We start from the raw sequence: 21,286 nt of genomic DNA on the forward strand, positions 1-21,286 counted from the left end.
TGATGAATTTCACGAACCAAGTCTTCCTTATCAGATGGTACATCAGCTAAACTGCCCATGGACTTGCGGCTAAGTGCATCCGCTACCACATTGGCTTTTCCAGGATGATACAGAATATCAACGTCATAATCTTTTAATAATTCAAGCCATCTTCTCTGCCGCAAATTCAATTCTTTCTGCTTAAAAATATACTGGAGACTTTTATGGTCCGTATAAATATCAACGTGGACCCCATATAAATAATGCCGCCAAATCTTCAAAGCATGAATCACTGCGGCCAACTCAAGATCATGAGTGGGATAATTCTTCTCGTGCGGTCTGAGCTGCCGGGAAGCATAGGCTATGACTCGACCGTGCTGTATCAACACACAACCTATCCCAATACCAGAGGCGTCACAATAGACAACATACCCATCTGATCCCTCTGGAAGAGTCAAAACTGGTGCTGAAACTAACTTTTCTTTCAACATCTGGAAGCTGCGCTAGCAGGCATCGGTCCACAGAAATTTCGCTGCTTTCTGAGTAAGCTTCGTCAGTGGTGCTGCAATAGAAGAAAAATTCTCCACGAACCTGCGATAATACCCGGCTAATCCCAGAAAACTGCGCACCTCTGTCGGTGTAGTAGGCCTGGGCCAATTCTGCACAGCCTCAATCTTTTGCGTATCGACCCGAATACCGTCTGCACCGACAATATGGCCCAAGAATGCCACAGAAGTTAACCAAAATTCACATTTGGAGAATTTAGCATATAATTTCTACTGACGGAGAATACCAAGTACCGTCCTCAAATGATCCGAATGCTCCTCGACTGATCGCGAGTAAATCAGAATATCGTCAATGAACACAATAACAAACATATCCAAGAAAGGCCGAAATACCCGATTCACGAGATCCATAAATACCGCTGGAGCATTAGTCAACCCGAAAGACATAACTCTGAATTCATAATGCCCGTACCGGGTCCTGAAAGCAGTCTTCGAGATATCTGATTCTCGCACTCGCACCTGATGATAACCTGAGCGCAGATCTACCTTCGAAAAATATTTAGCACCCTGCAACTGATCAAACAAATCATCAATCCGGGGGAGGGGATATTTATTCTTTATAGTCACCTTATTCAGTTGCCGATAATCAATACACATCCGCAGTGACCCATCTTTCTTTCTCACAAATAATATCGGCGCTTCCCAGGGTGATGTACTGGGTCTGATAAAACCCTTATCCAACAAATCTTTCAGCTGCTCTTTCAATTCCTTCAATTCAGCCGGTGCCATTATGTACGGAGGAATAGATATAGGTTGCGTATCCGGCAACAGCTCTATGGTAAAATCTATCTCCCGCTCGGGCGGAAGACCCGGAAGCTCATCAGGAAATACATCTGGGAATTCATTAACGACCGGAACAGACTGAATAGTAGGTGTCTCAGCTGTAGTGTCATGCACACGAACCAAGTGATAGATATAGCCTTTCTGAATCATCTTCTTAGCCTTGAGGTATGAAATAAACTTACCCCTCGGCGATGCTGTAGACCCGAACCACTCTATAACTGGTTCCCCTGGAAACTGAAAATGGACTACCTTTTTCTGGCAGTCAACATTAGCATAACAGGAAGCTAACCAGTCCATACCCATAATGATGTCGAATTCCAGCATATCTAATTCTATCAAATCAGCTTTAGTGCAGCGATCACATATAGTCACAGAACAATCCCTATATACCTGCCTCGCTATAATACAATCCCCGACCGGTGTAACGACCTCAAATGGCTCTATAGGCTCAGACACTATCCCAATTTTACTAGCAACAAGCGGGGAAATATACGATAAAGTAGAACCAGGGTCAATCAATGCATATACAGATCTGGAGAAAACCAGTAATGTACCTGTGACGACATTCGGCGAAGCCTCCTGATCCTGGCGGCTGGCCAATGTGTATATGCGGTTCGAGGGACCGCTAGAACCTGAAACACCACCGCGGCTTCGACCGCGTCCCACCGGTGTCGGCGCACCTCGCCCTGCAGGGCATGCAACAGATGGAGCAGATGATGAACCGGCGGCTGACCCTGTCGGCTGAGCCACACTACCAGAACCGCTAGCCAATGGACAATCTCGCATAAAATGGCCCTGACCACCGCACGAAAAACAAGCTCCAGTAGCTCGATAGCACTCCCCAGGATGAGACTTCCCGCAATGAGAACAACGGGGCCTGGGTGGTCTGGCCTGGCTGGGGCCTCTAGATACCTGTGAACCTGCCGCCCTGGAGCCCTGACCGGCCCCAGACGGTCCTGCACTATCAAACCTCCTGCCGCCAGACTGAGTACTCCGGCCGGACGGAGGAAGCTGTCTGCCTGTCTGCTGCTGCTGAGGCTGCCCGCCTCGAGAATCTCCAGAATATCCCGCGGACCTAGCCCTCTTGGGCGGCCTCCTGTCCCGATCTCTGCTAGAATAATCAGACCTGTGACGGTCCTCCATACCCAGCGCGTAAGCCTGAAGTCGGGCAATATCCATATCTGTCTGCAATGACACTGCCATACAGTCGTCGATCAAATAACGATCCAACCCCATAACATATCTGTGCATCCGATCGGACATATCTGCTACTACGGCAGGTGCATACCGGGCCAGGGAATTAAACTCCAGATTATACTCGCGAACGCTCCGACCCCTCTGCTGCAGATGTAAAAATCGATCAGCCGGCGCCCGCCGCAACTCTGGGGGCAGAAAGTGGCGGGTAAAAGCAGTCACAAACTCGTCCCAAGTAGCTGGAGGAGCACCCTCACCCCTGGATAGCTCCCAGGACTCATACTAGTGAGCAGCAACATCCCGTAGTCTATGCGAGGCCAACTCGACCGACTCGGTCTCTGAAGCCCTGACCAAGTCTAGTGAGCGCCGCATCCCCCGAATAAAGTCATGGGGGTCCTCATCCGGCTTAGACCCGAAAAACTCTGGAGGGCCACACAATAAGAACTCTCGAACCCGCAGGCTGTCACGCCTGTCATCATCATCATCGTCCCTCCGCCCGCGTCTGCGAGCCTGCCCCGCTACCAATGTGGTCAGCAACTGTACAGCCTCCCTCAGGGTCCTGTCCTCCGCCCCTGGCTGAGGAGCTGGAGTCTCGGGAGCGGGTACTCGGGCCCCTGGAGCTGCTGATGGACCTGCTCCAGGCTCCGCCTGTGGTGGTGTAGCGGATCCCTCTGAATGGGGCACAACCTCGGGCAAATCATAAACACGAGCTCGGGTAACTCGCTGTGCCTGACTAGTCCCTGCTATCCCTGCCTTGCCCTTCTGGGCTGCCGTTGCCTTCTTCGGAGGCATCACTGAAAACACAATAACGAATCAGATCAAAATCATCCAAATAGCACAGCTCTAACGCACGATCTAAGATTCCAAAGAAAAGTAACACCCTAAATGCCCTGTAGCCTCCTGTTTATAGATGTGGTGCACAACACACCGATAAACAAGACTCTACGAGACACGGCCTATGGACATTCCGAGGACAAACTGCTCTGATACCACTTTTGTCACGACCCAACCCCGTAGGCCGTGACTAGTGCCCGATCTGGGCACCCAAACCCATCTATCAAACGTATTCAAATATATAGCGGAAGCCGACAAGGCTATATTCCAAATACAGATAATTTCCAGAAAAATTTCGGCAGAGTTTCCTTTGTTTTTCGGACTAACCAGAATAACCCTGTACACAGCAAACACCAACAGAGGCCACACAGGGCTAATCAAAGCAATGCACAAACATATGCGGACCGGCCGCCTCGGCGTATGGAATCGCCAAAACAGCATATACACATAAGCATACAGACAGACCATAACCCACAAACATGTCCACAGACCTCTAACCTAACCGACAGAATCATATGACGGGACAGGGCCCCGCCGTACCCAAATAGTCAAATATGCAGAAATATATACATGGCGAAAGATATATATACCAAAAGTGGACTCCGAATCAAGGGAGTACTCCGAAATAGCAGAAGTGAAACCTACAGTGGTGGATCACCGGCGTCTGCACCTGCGGGCATGAAACGCAGCCCCCCCGAAGGAAGGGGGTCAGTACGAAAGATGTACTGAGCAGGTAAAGCATGGAGTACAAAAATATAGGCCGCAACTGAAAGCGAACAGAATACCAAAGAGAGAAATGCCGAACAGTATATCAAAATGTTTATCAAAATCATATATACATAATGCAAACAAAATCATGCAAAGCTCAGGAACGTGGTCACCACTCCGACGCTGGTGCCACACACAGCATAACACCAGAAGGTTCAAATCTCCGTACATCCCCGAACACACACATATGAGCGTATCACATCACAGCCATATCATAGCATAACTCCAAACGGAACCCGGCCCTATGGCGAGGCCTCGGGGAACCGTAACACAGCATACGGCCGAATCATCATAGAGCGCACGAATCATAACCGGCCCGGGAACCGGTGAACGAAGTCATAATAAGGCACGAGCGGAGTCGTGAGCAAACAATGCAATTTGTATATCAAAATAGCCTTTCAAAACTTGATTACTTCATAAGTCAATTCATTAACCAAAATAGTCAAATAATTAATTAGTACGAAAGTCTATTTCACAAAATATTTCCAAAGTGGTACATATGGCTCAAAGCATAACTTAGTATCTCATGGTGTTCAAAACATTATTTCATAAAAGATAAATTCCAAATTCGAAGATTCTTTATCGAAGGTTATAAAAAAGAAAAAGAGCCTAGTAGGACAAATAAGGCATCTCGGGGTTAGCGGGCCCACCTCGGGTCAAGTCGAGGTGGCAAACATAATTTATGAGCATTTCGGGTCTATAGGATCATACATAAAGATTTCAAAGCAATCCGATTGCATTTTCATAAGTTTCGGACGTTTGATTGCTTTCTAGCCAAAATAGGAACATTAGGCTTCAATTGAATTGAATGAATAGTAGCCATTCTATAGATCGGATTTTGAGGAGCGGAAATGCTCCCGGGGTTCCGATATCAACCTAACATACTAAGACATGCCAAAAGAAGAAGTGGGAAGCTTTACATACCTTATAAACGTCTTATGCTCACCCCAAACGCAAATCCCGATTCGTCCAGAATCTGCAAATGGTCAAAGTTACCTATTAGAGATTCTTAAGCTTAAAAATCCCATTAACTTCATTTTTTGCCTACCGAAATTTCGGCAGCATTTCTCCTATATATCTAACACCCCCGAGACTTAGCTCGGCTCAAAATACATCAACAACAACCCAAACATCACAAACAACACAAACCACAACTAAAGCACTTTAACTTCAATATTCTTCCTTACTATATAAGTTGACAACTTTCATTCAAACTTCACAATACCAAACTAATGTTCACCTTATTGTATTCATTCACCCATTCAAGGTCATTCAAACACATCCCAATTATATTCCACACACTATACATAATTTCAAGAAGTTCCTTACTTTCCATATTTCATCCAAAACATCAACACTTACGACGAACGTACTAACTCGCATTGTTTCATTCCAAATTCATTAACAACAACCATAAATCACATTAAAAGCCTTAATATCATAATTATACAACGATATACACAAATATACCAAAATTATATACTTTCCCATAATAATCCGCAATCATTTTCAACACCAACTCAATTCGTAAAACATTCATTTATGTTATAAAGGTCACAACGACGCAACTAACGAACTAAATAGAATTCGATTCGCCTTCCTTTCCAAACCATATAAGTCACGACCACAACAACATATATACACACACCCACGGTTTTATTCACACATCAATACTACGGAATTCTCGTCTATTCTCAATCCTTAACACATTCAAACCAATTCCATAACATTAAAATAGTAAAATTCTTACCTTTTCTTGAATTTCCGACTTGCCGCGAACGTGCTCCTTTCACCAAACTAATTGTACCCCGTTGAAGAGCGTCTTGAGTACTCTACAATTATGGAAAGAACAAAACTTTTGGATCAAAATCAAGGCTTGGAGAATTTTTTTTTGGTTGGCAAAGTGAGGTTCGACCGAGTGAGCTTTTGAGCTCAAAGTTGAGTTATGATTTTTTTTCTTGATAATTCCAAATGAATTCATTGATATATATCCACATAAAGGTCATGTGCATAACACATGACTTTTAAAAGTGGGCTTGGACCAAGCCTAGTGGCCGGCCACCCCACCTCTTTGGGCCTAAATTTTTGTTCAATTTTCCTTGGCCCAATTCATTATAATCCCGTTTTGTAATTCCCGAAACTAATTTTCGAAATTCCAAATTTACCCTCGGCCTTCCCCAATGTATTTACACCAATAATTTCGCAACCAACATAGTCATATTATCTAGAATCAAAATATTTCCTTATAACACACAAGTCTTATTCATTTTTCTCGATTTCCAAATATGCGAAAATACGGGACATAACAAAAATATTATCTGAATAATTTTATAAAATTATTTTGGCTTCTAAAAATACATATTTCACTTCGTTTAATATGCAAGGACTCCGGGTAATCAAAATAAATTATGGGAGGCCAAATTATCGGTGTCAACATTACCCAACTAACTCGGAGGGCACAACACTCCCCGAAACTGGGGGATTTTATCGTCAACGTCGACCACGCCTCGGTGGGCCTGTACCTCCTTTCATGCCTCAAGAAGGCGGCGTTGGGTCCTCAGACAGGAGACTATTACTTCGAATGAGGCCCCGACAGGTTGTGGGGGACTGTTGGCCCTGAGTTTCTTTCTGGCCACTTTAATTCTGAGCGGTGGCATTCATGATATTGGATAAAACGGTTGTGTTTGAAGGGATCTTCCGGGCAGACGACCGCCTTGTGGGGATGCCTATGCGGAAGAAACACAAAAAAGAAGAGGGAGAAAGTCAAAAGGAAGGCCGCAAAGTAATATGCGATGTATCTGTGTTGTGGGGTTCATTATCTCACCATGATTCTTCCCTTTCCACCATTCGGAAGTCAAACTTTTCTAGGTACTAACGGTGCCCGGAGAGGCGCACAACAGATCCAGTACCCTTTCGAACATCCCTTGCACGAAGTCGGGCACTACGGGAGCGGTTGTAAAACAAAGGCAGGTCAAATAGTTACGTGCATAAGGGGAACGGGCAGAAAAGAAACAGTGTAAGCCCAAACTTACCGGTGTTATTCCAACTCTCTGTGAAAGGTTCTTGGGAAGCAAGATGGAGGAATTCGGTCCGGATCATAACGAATGATCGCACCAGACCCGATTAAAGTCATCTTTAGCACTAGATATCAGCCTATGGGTGCCTCGGGGGAATAGATGGACCATTCCGCCTCGGAACAGGCGAGGGGAATAAAGCTACATTAAGTACTCAATGGAAAAGGTGAGTTCAGCACGATCTGCAGGGTATTCTTTGCAGTAGATAGTCCATAATTAGGGGTCAAGTTAGCCGAGACAGACCTGGTACGAATGACAGAATTTTTCGACAAATCAAGGGACTGGAAGCGAAAACTCGATAGTGAAGGGGTATGTGTGAACCATGGAATATCCCTCAACATGGTGCGTCATCCGGCCCTCCGGGCCAACGGGGAGGGCCACGACTTCAGGGCCCCAGTTACAATCCACATACACCTGAGGGAGGTTTTCACTGGTTATTATCGAACTAATCTCACCCACTGATTCATGACGGGTATCGATATAGAAGTCTCCCAGATATGCACAGTCGAGAGGAAGGATTTCGGCAGAAAGAGAGCCCAGGTCGGTTTCACAGGTAATGGACATCTTAGGGGATTTGCCCTGCCTTTGGGGAGGGGAACCCTCAGAGAATTGAGAGGAAGAAGAAGGTGAACGCGTGGGGCTAAGCAGTGACAGTTCCATGATAGGAGTAGGGGGCATGGTAAGGAAAGGACTATATATATATATATATATATATATATATATATATATATATATATATATATATATATATATATATAAGTGCGTGCAAAGAAAGAAGAGTGTACGAATGAGAGATAATGGAGGGATTGTTGAGCTTATATAGGGAAGGAAATCTTTTGATTTCCATAAAACAAGGAGTCGAAAGTAATCATGAAGCGTTAATCGACGCGCCCTTCAATGAGCAGCGGCGGCACTGACATCCATTGCGTCGATTGATGTGGAGAGAAGTTTGTTTTTCCCATGCAAAAGGATGAGTACGGACTTCTATCTGTATTGGGATAAATTCGTATAACATAACTGGACCAGTACCATGATGACATGTGGCAAGGAACATGAGTCATGTATGAGTCAGCATGTAGCTTTCTTGGAGGAAGCTCTTTATTAACGGAAGCGTATCCTCCGGAAGACCGTGGGAATAGCTCCGGAAGAGAGACCAACGGTCTACCGTTACGAATCAGGTTTACGCCTTCCGTGAGACGTTAATAGGCTTTATTGTCCTCTTTATTGCTCATCATTATTAAGGCATTAATACTCATTATTAGCAGGCACACGATTCATGGAACGTGTACCCCAAACTTCATGTATAAATAGGACTTGTCATCCCATTGTAAAGGACACGAAATCCAAGAGGAATACAGAGCACATAATACATACTTGCCTCATCTTAATCTTTTTACTTTTTTCTCGATTTCACCCGATTCTAATTTCAAGCTTGACTGGAGTCATCGGCAACAGGGTTAGTTAACGCCCAGGCTATTCTTAACTTAATTTTGCTTATATATCATTTGTACAACTTATAATCATACATTGCACTATTCTACTAGGTCATTTTGATCCACGTGTCTCCACTATTCTACTAGGTCATTTTGATGCACATGTCCTTGAACAAGGACACAAATTCAACTGAACCGTTTTCCCGGTAAATAGTAAGATTTAGTGCTTCTTTAAGCAATTGTTTGGTTGTGGTATTGGAGCAATTAATCAGCAAACATAAAATTAGGCATAAAATAATACTATAAATTTTGGTCGGTCTCGTGAGAAAAGTATAATGAATAAAATATGGAATAAGAACATTAGTACTAGTAATATAGAAATTAAGCTATTTAAATACAAAAATAAATTTTAAAAACAATTAATTCATATACAATAATTTTTTTGCATTAACAATTACCACAAAATTCATTCATTAATTATCACCCCACAATATAATACCCGCATAACTAGCAACCAAGGAAACCGAACGACCACTTTCTATAAACCCGGCTTATAGCCTGTTTGGCCAAGCTTATAAAAACAGTTTATTTTAAAAAGTACTTTTTTCCAAAAGTACTTTTCAAAAAAGTATTTTTGGCTAAAAGCAGTTTGTGTTTGACCAATTAATTTAAAAAATACTTTTTAGTAGTAATTAGTGTTTGACCAAGCTTTTAAAAAGTGTTTCTAAGTGTATTTTTCTCAAAAGTACTTTTCAAAAAAGTGCTTTTGAGAAAAAACTATTTTTTTTAGCTTCTGAAAAACTGCTTCTGCTACTCTCGAAAAACACTTATTTTCTCTCAAAAGCTTGGCCAAACACCTCACTTTTATTAAAATAAGCACTTATTGAAAAAATAAGTACTTATTGAAAAAATAAGTACTTTTGGGGAAAAAATAAGTTTGGCCAAACAGGCTATTAGAATCCCCTTTTATAATTTTCTTGTTTAAAGAGTTGATCACGAATTTCTTAATGAGATAATGATAAAAAATACACATGAGCTATCACTTTGCTGTGAGTTTCAAACCAACTATCAGTTATTTTCTTTTCTTACCTAAACTATCACAATTTATATATTAAAACACACTTCAACTATCAGTTGTTCCTTTTTTCTATCTGAAGTTGTTCTCTTTTCCTAGTTGTTGTTCCCTTTTTCTACCTTAAAACGCTAAACTCTATCAGGTAGGAAAAAGGAACATCTAATAGTTGAGATGTATTTTAATACGTAAACAGTGATAGTTTAGGTAGGAAAAAAGAACAACTGATAGTTCGGGTGTGAAACTAACGAAAAAATAATAGTTTAGATTTGTTTTTACGGTTAATTGTGGAACTTTGTCTACTGACTTACCTCATATTGCAAGAACGTACTTTAATGCTCCCCCATAATCAAATTAACTAAATTTGTTTGATGCATAACAATAAATGTTTTAACCAAACGAGACTTATCAACTTTTGACTTCTCTTCTTTTGTTTTTGATTTATATGGGTACATTCACATCTCTCTTAAAAAAAAAAAAAAAAAAAGGAAACACCTCCATATCCTTGTTTGTACCCATATAAATGAAAAAACAAATTCTGAACTTACAACTACTTATAAAATTAGTGAGAACTAAGGGCTCTGCTTCTTGGTTTTCCTCTGTTTTTTTCTAAAACAAGAAGTAGAAAAAATAAGAACAAGAGCTTCCATTTTAATAAGGTACTCTTTGAAATTTATTTGTATGACTTTTTTTTTCTCTGTTTAATTTCTGATATTAACACTATTGTGGTTTTTCTCTAGGCAGCAAGAATGACATATAATAGGCATGCAGTTTTTTTTTCTTCTTTTGCCACTATTTTGAATTTGTTTGGCAAAGATAATTTCTTTTGCTTGTTCTTAGCATCACAAATTTGTTCATGGAGCTACTTTCTAATAAGTATTTAAGAAGCAATTTAGTCAAGTAACTTGCATATCTTTGTGTGTTTTTGCCTGTTCTGTGGGCAGCAGTTGAATTTATTTCACTTCTTTGCCAATGACATATATTTCACTAATGAATCACCATAAATGCAACAAACAATTTATACAATCGCCATGTTCCATCCATTCTTGTTTTCTTGACATCTTAGATACTTTATTAGTTCTACTTTTGCTATGTGATTGCCAATTCACTTTTTCCAATTGCCACATAAATTTTCTCATCCTGAAATGTTTTTCGACTAAGCATATTGTTCTCTTTACGCTTTAGATAACTCACGATTCATGTTTGTTTGCAGAGTTAAGAAGCAGTTAATTTTTCTTATTTTAGAGCTAAGACTTTACAAACTCTAAATCACATATATTGCCAGAGAAAGCTAGAAATGGAAAGATCAAATGATGTCTTCACAAAAGATGGGACAACTAACATCAACAAAACACCAGCCAACAAGGAAACAAAGGGGACATGGAAGGCTTGTCTCTTCATCCTTGGTACAGTACGTTTATATTGTATCAAAACTAATAGAGATAATGGTCAATAACACACCTAAACTATCAATTTTTTGCGAGTTTCACACCCCAACTATCAATTGTTTTCTTTTCCTACCTGAACTATCACCATCTATGTATTAAAACACACCTCGGTGCGTTTTCAGTAAAAAAAAGGGAACAATTGACAGTTGACCTAATCAGTTTCGAGGTGTGTTACTACATGGATGATGATAGTTAAGATAGAAAAAGGGAAACACTGATAGTTGAGGTGTGAAACCGCGACAAAGTGATAATTCTTGGTGTGTATTTGACCATTAACTCAAACTAATATAATTGTGTGTATTTCATTTATTATATATAACAGAATCCATGGCCTTGACATGTTAAAGTCTAAACCTTACAGGGGAGGAAGTGTGTGAGAGATTAGCATACTTTGGTACGAGTGCTAATTTGGTGAATTATCTTCACCAAAGGCTTAACCAAGATAATGCAGCTGCATCAAAAATTGTAACAAACTTTCAAGGAACATGCTACGTCACGCCTTTGCTTGGAGCATTCTTAGCTGATGCTTACCTTGGGAGATACTGGACAATAGCAATTTTCTCAATCCTTTATATAATGGTAATTAGTTTTTCTTAACAAGCACTTGTTAGTAACTTATTGTCAAATTTAAAGGACATAATACCTAAAGACCTCCCTAAATTTGACGCGTTTTATTCGAATTCCTCTTAATTATACTTGATCCTAATTACTCTTCTGTACTTGGCTTTTGTATAGTCGTTGTCTCCTCAAACAATACAACAACAGCAGCAACATGCCAGTGTAATCCATAAGTGGGGTCTGGGGAGGGTAGAATGTACGTAGACCATACCTTTACCTTTATAGGGGTAGATAGGTTGTTTCTGATAGACCCTCGGCTCAAAAGAAACATAGTCAATGTTGGATTGCAAAAGAAATAAGACAGCAAAATATCAAGATACAATACAAAGGGAGCAACACATAGTAATACACACATAAGGATAATGATCTACGCGATACTAAAATAATACTACTACTAAAAGGAGAGAGAAGATGGAAAGGCTAGCCCCCTACCTCTCTCACACACAGCGCGACAAAACTCAAATACCTACTAATCTTCTATTCCAATCCTCGATCTCCAAAGCATCTTATCTAAGGTCATGTCCTCAGTCAGTTGAAGTTGTGCCATGTCCTGTTTAATCACCTCCCTCCAGTTCTTCTTCGGCCTCTAACTCTACCTTTCCTAATTCCTGCGACTGCCAATATACTCTCTCACACCTCCTAACTGGCGCATCCTCATACCTCCTCTTCACATGCCCGAACTATTTCAGTCTCGCTTCCCTCATCTTGTCTGCCATAGAGGTTATTCCGACCTTATCCCGTATATCTTAATTTCTAATCATATCTCTCCTAGTATGACCACACATCCATCTGAGCATTCGCATCTCCGCTACCTTCGTAACTGATCCTAATTACCCCTCTATAATTTGCTTTTCTAAAATCTAAGTGCTTTCAAAATGACGCTTGGCGCGTGATAGTGTAAAATAACAGCCACATCATACTAATCTGTGTAACAAAAATATAAAATACCATTTCCTTTTATATTAATTTAGTCATTCCAACGTCTATTTCCTTATCTCCTTTCATGCACCTTCTCTATTCCTCCATTAAAATATAGCTACCAATTTTTCCTTCTTTTTCCATTTTTCTTTTGAGGGGGTAACGATATATTTTAAAAAAGCCAAGTACATGATAAGGATCAATTATTGTTTGGGAGGTAACGATTATAAAAAAGTCAAGTACATGGGGCTAATTAGGACCAAGTATAAGTTAAGGGGATCCGAATAAAACGCGCTAAATTTAGAGGGAAGTATTCTGCCTTTGCAATTTTGATGAGATTTAATATGTCTTGTGATTTGTGAACTTTTTCATTATAGGGAATGGCCCTATTGGCAATGTCAGCTTCAGTAGTTGGACTAAAGCCATCATGTCACAATGGAATTTGCAACCCAACAGGGCCACAGAAAACAACATTCTTCACTGCAATTTACTTAATTGCTTTAGGGACTGGTGGAATCAAACCATGTGTGTCCTCTTTTGGAGCTGATCAGTTCGACGACAACCATGAGATCGAAAAGAGAAGGAAAAGCTCCTTCTTTAACTGGTTTTATTTGTGTATCAGTATCAGTGCTCTTATTGCTTCATCAGTACTAGTTTGGATACAAATGAATGTTGGATGGGGTTGGGGTTTCGGAATTCCAGCTGTGGCAATGGCCATTGCTCTTGTGTTTTTCTTCTCGGGCACTCGTTTATATAGGCTCCAGCCACCAGCAGGTAGTCCGTTGACTCGGATATTGCAAGTATTGGTAGCTTCTATGAGAAAATGGGATGTTAAAATTCCTGCTGATAAAACTGTTCTTTATGAGACTGCTAATGAGGAATCCAGCATCAAGGGTAGCCGCAAGTTTGCACATACGAATAAGTTCAGGTAAAATGGTGGACTTTGCTTCCAACTCCAACCTGCTATCATAACTACTGTGATAGCTATCTACAAAAATCATCCTCAGAGTTTCCAATATTAAGTGAATGAAAGGACTAATAATGTGCTGCATATAGTTAATTGTAGTCTATTATCTGATCGCCAAATTAAAAGTTTCAGATTTTTAGGAATTCAGGTAAGAAAGATCCAATAATCATGTTTACAAATAGCAATTAACTCCATTATATTCATTCGCCTCCAATATCTAATCAGCTTCAGTTATAGCGAACTGCAAGCTGTTAGGTGTGGAATTGGCCAAACAAGTCAATTCTTTTGTTCACATAGTCGTGATGTAAGCGCTTACCTCATAATAGTCGTGATGTAAGCGCTTACCTCATCATAGAAAATTAATTCCTATAAATAGGTAGCTTATGGTTCATTTGTAAGATATCATCAAGATCATTTGCTATACACATCCTAAGAGAGAAAAAATCTAAGAGAAATACTCTTAGTGAAAGGCCTAAGTAAGAGAAGGTCTTTGAGAGAATTTTCTGTGGTAAAATTCTTGAGTGTAATTGGGATTGGGGTTGTGAGGTTGAGTGTTGTAAACCCTTGTAATATTTCTTCTTTAATAAGATCTGTAGCAGCAACGTGGACGTAGCTCTCACATTGAGGGTGAACCACTATAAATCTGTGTGTGCTATTTATTCTTCGCTTACATCACGGTGTAAGTAGGTTCTGTCTAAGGAGGTTGGTATTTAAGTGGTCCAGCTGTGACCCTCCAATCTTTCCTGGGAACCTGCTTACAAAGGTCGGATTTGGGATTTAAATCCTAACAACTGGTATCAGAGCAACAGGTTGTGTTGTGATTTAGAAACGATGGGAGGCGAAGATGGTACGACGCACGGCATCGGTAAATTCGATGGTACAGATTTTGCGTTCTGGAGAATGCAAATTGAAGATTATTTATATGGCAGAAAGCTTCATGAACCTCTGAGTCTGAAACCAGAGGAGATGAAGCAAGCAGATTGGGATCTCCTCGACAGGCAAGTTCTGGGAGTCATTCGACTGACGCTGTCGAAGAACGTTGCTCACAACGTGGCAAAGGAGAAGACCACCGCAGATATGATGAAGGTATTGTCTGACATGTATGAGAAACCTTCGGCAAATAATAAGGTATTTCTCATGAAGAAACTATTTCATCTAAAGATGATGGAAAATGCTCATGTTGCTGCACACATAAATGAATTCAATACCATTGTAAATCAATTGTCATCGGTAAAAATTGATTTCGATGATGAAGTACAAGCTCTAATTTTGTTGGCATCCCTACCAAATAGTTGGGAGCCAATGAGAGCAGCGGTTAGTAATTCTGTCGGCAGTGACAAACTAAAGTTCAACGATGTTAGGGATCGTATCCTTGCTGAGGAGGTGCGCAGGACAGATTCGGGAGAGGCATCGACGAGTTCTGCTTTTAATGTTGAAAACAGAAGCAGAAATTATGACAGAAACTACAACCGAAATAGGGGCAGATCGAAGTCAAGGAATGGCAGGGGTCAATCTAGACCAGGACGAACACATGAGTTTTGGAACTGTGGAAAACCAGGTCACTTCAAGAAGAACTGCAGGGCGCCAAAGAAGGAGGACAACAAGGGGGCTGGAATCAACGCTGCTATGGAAGACATTGGCGATGCGTTGTTGCTATCGGTTGACAGCCCGATAGACTCTTGGGTGCTTGACTCAGGAGTGTCCTTTCATACCACCCCACATCATGATATAATGAAAAACTACGTGGCTGGGAATCTCGGCAAAGTTTATTTAGCCGATGGAGAGCCGCTAGACGTTGTTGGCACGGGAGACATTAATTTGAAGATGTCAAATGGATCCTCGTGGAAGATTACAAAAGTTAGACATGTTCCAAAGCTGATGCGAAACTTGATTTCAGTAGGTCAGCTTGATGATGAGGGATATGATCTCAACTTTGGTAATGGGTCTTGGAAGGTGGCGAAAGGTGCTATGGTAGTTGGCCGAGGAAAGAAGATTGGCACTCTCTACATGACGGATAGCTGTCGTGATATTGTTGTTGTGGTTGACAACAGAAAGAAGACAGATTTGTGGCATTGTCGGCTTGGGCATATCAGCCAGAAGGGGATGAAGCTGTTGGTGACAAATGGCTTAATTCCGGAGCTGAAGACGGTGGACCTTCATACGTGTGAGAGCTGCATTCTCGGAAAACAAAAGCGAGTAAGCTTCTCAAGTACAGGCAGAGAGTTGAAGGTCGAAAAGCTGGAATTGGTGCACACAGACGTGTGGGGACCTACCACTGTACCCTCCCTTGGAGGATCACACTACTACGTGACCTTCATTGATGATTCAACCAGGAAGGTATGGGTTTATTTTATGAAAAATAAATCCGATGTGTTTAGTGTATTCAAAAGATGGAAAGCCATGGTCGAGAATGAAACAAACCTCAAGTTGAAGTGTTTGAGGTCCGACAACGGCGGAGAATACACTGATGGTGATTTCAAACGGTACTGTGCCGATAATGGGATCAAGATGATGAAGACTATTCCTGGAACGCCGCAACAGAATGGAGTAGCCGAAAGAATGAACCGAACGTTGAACGAGCGTGCTCGGAGTATGAGAATACACTCTGGACTGCCCAAGACATTCTGGGCAGATGCAGTCAATACCGCGGCCTTCTTAATTAACCGAGGACCGTCAGTTCCCTTGGATTTCAGAATTCCAGAAGAAGTCTGGAGTGGCAAGAAGGTAAATCTTTCATTTCTGAAAGTGTTCGGTTGCTTATCATATGTTCATAATGATGATACGGCTAGAAGCAAGCTTGATCCAAAATCAAAGAAGTGTTACTTTATTGGCTATGGTGACACCGAGCTTGGGTACCGATTTTGGGATGAACAAAATCGGAAGATCATCCGAAGCAGGAATGTTGTCTTTAACGAAGAGGTACTGTACAAAGACAAGCTGCAAAAGAATTCAGAATGTCAGGACAAGGAATCGGAAATAGTCGATTTGAGGGACTTTCCGGCACCTGAGCCACAGCCAGGTACAACCGAGGCAGAGGAACAAACAATCCGAGAAGGTGCTGATTCTGAAACAAATGAACAGACGCCAATCACAGAGCTGCGTAGATCATCCAGGATCAGGAAGCCGCTTCACAGATACTCTCCATCCCTCAACTACATTCTACTCACTGATAGAGGGGAGCCGGAATGTTATGAAGAAGCAATGCAAGTCGATGAATCGACTAAGTGGGAGCTGGCAATGAAGGATGAAATGGATTCACTATCGGCAAATCATACATGGGAATTATCCGAGTTGCCAAAGGATAAAAAGGCATTGCAAAACAAATGGGTTTATCGGATAAAAGAAGAACCCAATGGAAGCAAGCGTTATAAAGCAAGGCTGGTTGCAAAGGGATTTCAACAGAAAGAAGGCATTGACTATACGGAGATCTTCTCTCTCGTAGTCAAGATGGTGACTATCAGAACTGTTCTTGGGCTGGTAGCAAAGGAAAATCTACATCTGCAACAGATGGACGTGAAAACTGCATTTCTTCACGGTGATCTAGACGAGGAAATCTACATGCGACAGCTGGAGGGATTCAAAATCAAAGGAAAGGAGAATCTGGTGTGCAAACTTCAAAAGAGTCTGTACGGACTAAAACAGGCTCCAAGACAGTGGTATTTAAAGTTTGACAGTTTTATGAAGAAAGCTGATTTTTCAAGGTGCGAGGCAGATCACTGCTGTTACTTCAAAAAATTTGAAGACTCGTACATGATACTGCTACTCTATGTCGACGACATGCTAATCGTAGGAGAAAACCTACAGGAGATTGATCGGTTGAAAAAAGGGTTATCGGAAGAGTTTGCAATGAAGGATTTGGGAGCTGCAAAGCAAATCCTTGGGATGCGAATCGACCGAAACAAGGAGGGCATCAAACTCTCACAAGAAGAATATGTGAGGAAAGTTATCAAAAGGTTTAACATGCATGATGCCAAGCCAGTCAGCACTCCCTTGGCTGGACACTTTCGGTTGTCAAAGGATCAGTCGCCGACAACCGAGGATGAGAAGAAGCAGATGGACAAGACACCTTATGCATCTGCAATCGGTAGTCTTATGTATGCAATGATATGTACAAGGCCAGACATTGCACATGCAGTGGGAGTTGTCAGCCGATTTATGAGCAATCCGGGAAAGCAACACTGGGAGGCTGTGAAGTGGATATTCAGATATCTGAAAGGCAGCTCGAGTTCAGCTCTGTATTTCCGAAAATCAAAAACAGGATTGCAAGGGTATGTTGATGCTGACAACGGTGGTGATATTGATAGCAGAAAGAGCACATCCGGGTATGTTTACACCTTCGGAGGTACTGCAATCTCTTGGGTTTCCAAGTTGCAAAAGATAGTAGCTCTCTCTAGTTGTGAGGCTGAGTACGTTGCTGTGACGGAGGCCACAAAGGAAATGATGTGGCTACAATCTTTTCTGCGGGAATTGGATCAGGACCACGAGGGAAGTGTGCTATATTGTGATAGCCAAAGCGCCATTCATTTGGCAAAGAACCCGGTTTACCATGCTCGAACGAAGCACATACAACTCCGGTACCATTTCATTAGATCAGCTTTGGAAGATGGAGCGCTGGTGCTTGAGAAGATCGCAGGGAGTCAGAATCCAGCAGACATGCTGACAAAGGCAGTGACGATAGACAAACTGAAGCTATGCTCAACTTCAGTTGGCCTGCACGAAGTATGAAAGTAGGAAAGAGCTGCTGCATCGATCAAAGTGTGAAGACAAATTAAAATTAGTCTTCAAGTGGGAGATTTGTTAGGTGTGGAATTGGCCAAACAAGTCAATTCTTTTGTTCACATAGTCGTGATGTAAGCGCTTACCTCATAATAGTCGTGATGTAAGCGCTTACCTCATCATAGGAAATTAATTCCTATAAATAGGTAGCTTATGGTTCATTTGTAAGATATCATCAAGATCATTTGCTATACACATCCCAAGAGAGAAAAAATCTAAGAGAAATACTCTTAGTGAAAGGCCTAAGTAAGAGAAGGTCTTTGAGAGAATTTTCTGTGGTAAAATTCTTGAGTGTAATTGGGATTGGGGTTGTGAGGTTGAGTGTTGTAAACCCTTGTAATATTTCTTCTTTAATAAGATCTGTAGCAGCAACGTGGACGTAGCTCTCACATTGAGGGTGAACCACTATAAATCTGTGTGTGCTATTTATTCTTCGCTTACATCACGGTGTAAGTAGGTTCTGTCTAAGGAGGTTGGTATTTAAGTGGTCCAGCTGTGACCCTCCAATCTTTCCTGGAAACCTGCTTACAAAGGTCGGATTTGGGATTTAAATCCTAACACAAGCGACATAGCTAAAGTAATTCTTAACATACATTGGTTTACCAAAAAAGTTAATCACTCCATTCCAATTTATGTGACACTCTTTTCTTTTTAGTGGATCACAAAATGAACGATAACTTTCTATATTTAGTACTCTTAACAATTTAACTTTAAACTTCATTTTACTCTTATGAGATGATTTATAGCCACTCAAATATCGTCTTATTTTGGACTACAAGTTTCAAAAGTCTTCCTTCCATTCATAAACTTTGTGTTAATCAAACACCTTCACATAAATGGAACAGAGGGAGCAAGTCTTAAATTTTCCATGCCTGTGTGTTGGAAAGAGATGAAATGCAGAGTAACTGGCAAATCTATTAGAGATGTTGTCATTGATCTGTCCATGCTTGAAATTCCAAAGGCCATCAAGAATTGTCAAGAATAATTCTCCATAAGTGAATCTCTGTTGTATTAGTAGTATTGATTTAGCATATACCACATATTGACCATTTGTAAAATGAAATTCAGCTTCTTGGACAAGTCTGCTGTGGAAACAACAAGCGACAAGGTTAATGGATCAGTGAATACCTGGAGGCTCTGTACTGTGACACAAGTTGAGGAAGTCAAGTCGATCATTCGCCTACTCCCAGTGTGGGCCTGTTGCATTGTGTTCGCAACTGTATACAGTCAGATGAACACAACGTTTGTGCTCCAAGGGAACACAATGGACCGCCACATGGGCTGTCATTTTAGAATACCATCAGCATCGTTGACGGTAGTCGAGACACTCAGTGTCATTTTATGGGTACTCATATATGACCAACTCATCATCCCCTTTGCGAGAAAGTTCACAGGACATGCAAGGGGATTCACTCAACTACAAAGGATGGGTATAGGCCTGGTCATTTCAATATTATCTATGGTATCCGCTGCAGTTCTTGAGACTGTTCGTCTCGACTACATTAAAAACAACAAGTATTATGATCTCAAGACAATTCCTATGTCGATCTTCTGGCAAGTTCCTCAGTATTTTTTCATCGGTTGCGCGGGGGTATTCACGTTGATTGGTCAGGTGGAGTTTTTTTATGATCAAGCTCCTGATGCGATGCGAAGTTTATGTTCAGCGCTATCGTTAATGGCTATTGCATTAGGTAGCTATTTGAGTACTGTCATAGTTACAATAGTGACAAGGAAGAAGAAGCTTGGATGGATTACAGAAAATTTGAACAGAGGCCATTTGGATTATTTCTTCTGGCTGTTGGTAATCCTTAGCTTCATCAACTTTATGGTGTTTCTTTGGGTTTCAAGATTGTATACTTACAAGAAGGTTATTCATTGATAACGGTTGAGGCCATGCAGATCTAGCATTTAAATTTTATGGATTTAACTTTTAAGGTTCTTGACATTGAACTAATTATATATTTAAAGTTATGGGTTCATATATACCAACGGAAAAGGCTCATAAATACCCCTAACCTATTGAAAAAGGCTCATAAATACCCTCCTTCCACCTTTTGGTCTAAAAATATCCTTCCATCCACCTTTTAGGTCTAAAAATACCCTTAAGGTTTGTTTTTTGCTCAAATATACCCCTCAAACTAACAAGTTAAAATTAACTCTTTTAAAAAGCCAAATGACATTTTGTAATTGGTCAATAATAAAATTCCGTAATTTAAAAAAAAAATCCATATTTAAAAAAAAAATTACCAATAATAAATTGCCAGTAATTTAAAATTCCAGATTTAAAAAAAAAATTTGCCAATAACAAAATTTCGTAATTTACATTTTTTTTAAAAAAAAAATTGTGTGGAAACTTTGGGTTTAAGTGTTTTATTTTTTAAGGTTTTGATTCAAGCGTGTTATTTTTTTAATCAAGACATAACTTTATTTTGAACATAAATCTAATTCAATTATTCTACTATTTTTTGAAAAGAAATGGGTGGGTTTGTGTCTTAAAAATTGGGTGGGTTTTACTTATTCTAAAATTAAAATGTATGACCAATTACATTTTTAAGACGCAAACCCACCCATTTCTTTTCAAAAAATAGTAGAATAATTGAATTAGATTTATGTTCAAAATAAAGCTATGTCTTGATTAAAAAAATAATACACTTGAATCAAAACCTTAAAAAATAAAACACTTAAACCTAAAGTTTCCACACAATTTTTTTTAAAAAAAAATATGTAAATTACGGAATTTTATTATTGGCAATTTTTTTAAAATCTGGAATTTTAAATTACTGGCAATTTATTATTGGCAATTTTTTTTTTAAAATTACGGAATTTTATTATTGACCAATTACAAAATGTCATTTG

At 40.5% G+C, this 21,286-nt stretch overlaps 1 protein-coding gene across 2 annotated transcripts; it reads left to right on the forward strand.

Annotated features, from left to right (window-relative positions):
• The first annotated feature begins 9,950 nt into the window (after positions 1–9,950).
• Positions 9,951–20,365, forward strand: LOC132633811 (protein NRT1/ PTR FAMILY 8.1-like). Of its 2 annotated transcripts, XM_060350260.1 has the most exons (5): positions 9,951–10,362; positions 10,989–11,109; positions 11,513–11,730; positions 13,065–13,615; positions 19,499–20,365. In XM_060350260.1, the coding sequence occupies exons 2-5, from the start codon at positions 11,001–11,003 to the stop codon at positions 20,307–20,309; spliced, it is 1,689 nt and encodes a 562-aa protein (XP_060206243.1). In that variant the 5' UTR covers positions 9,951–10,362; positions 10,989–11,000; the 3' UTR covers positions 20,310–20,365. The 2 variants fall into 2 exon arrangements, with proteins under 2 accessions (XP_060206243.1, XP_060206244.1); XM_060350261.1 differs by having other exon boundaries at positions 9,951–11,109.
• Positions 20,366–21,286: the final 921 nt, after the last annotated feature.

This window comes from Lycium barbarum, chromosome 3 (assembly GCF_019175385.1).
Source record: "Lycium barbarum isolate Lr01 chromosome 3, ASM1917538v2, whole genome shotgun sequence".
NCBI classification, from domain to species: domain Eukaryota; kingdom Viridiplantae; phylum Streptophyta; class Magnoliopsida; order Solanales; family Solanaceae; genus Lycium; species Lycium barbarum.

Coding starts and splice junctions, on each gene's coding strand:
- LOC132633811 (XM_060350261.1), top strand. CDS start 11,001: ATGGAAAGATCAAATGATGTCTTCACAAAAGATGGGACAACTAACATC. Junction 11,731..13,064: donor TCTCAATCCTTTATATAATG/GTAATTAGTTTT, acceptor TTTTCATTATAG/GGAATGGCCCTATTGGCAAT. Junction 13,616..19,498: donor GCACATACGAATAAGTTCAG/GTAAAATGGTGG, acceptor AATGAAATTCAG/CTTCTTGGACAAGTCTGCTG.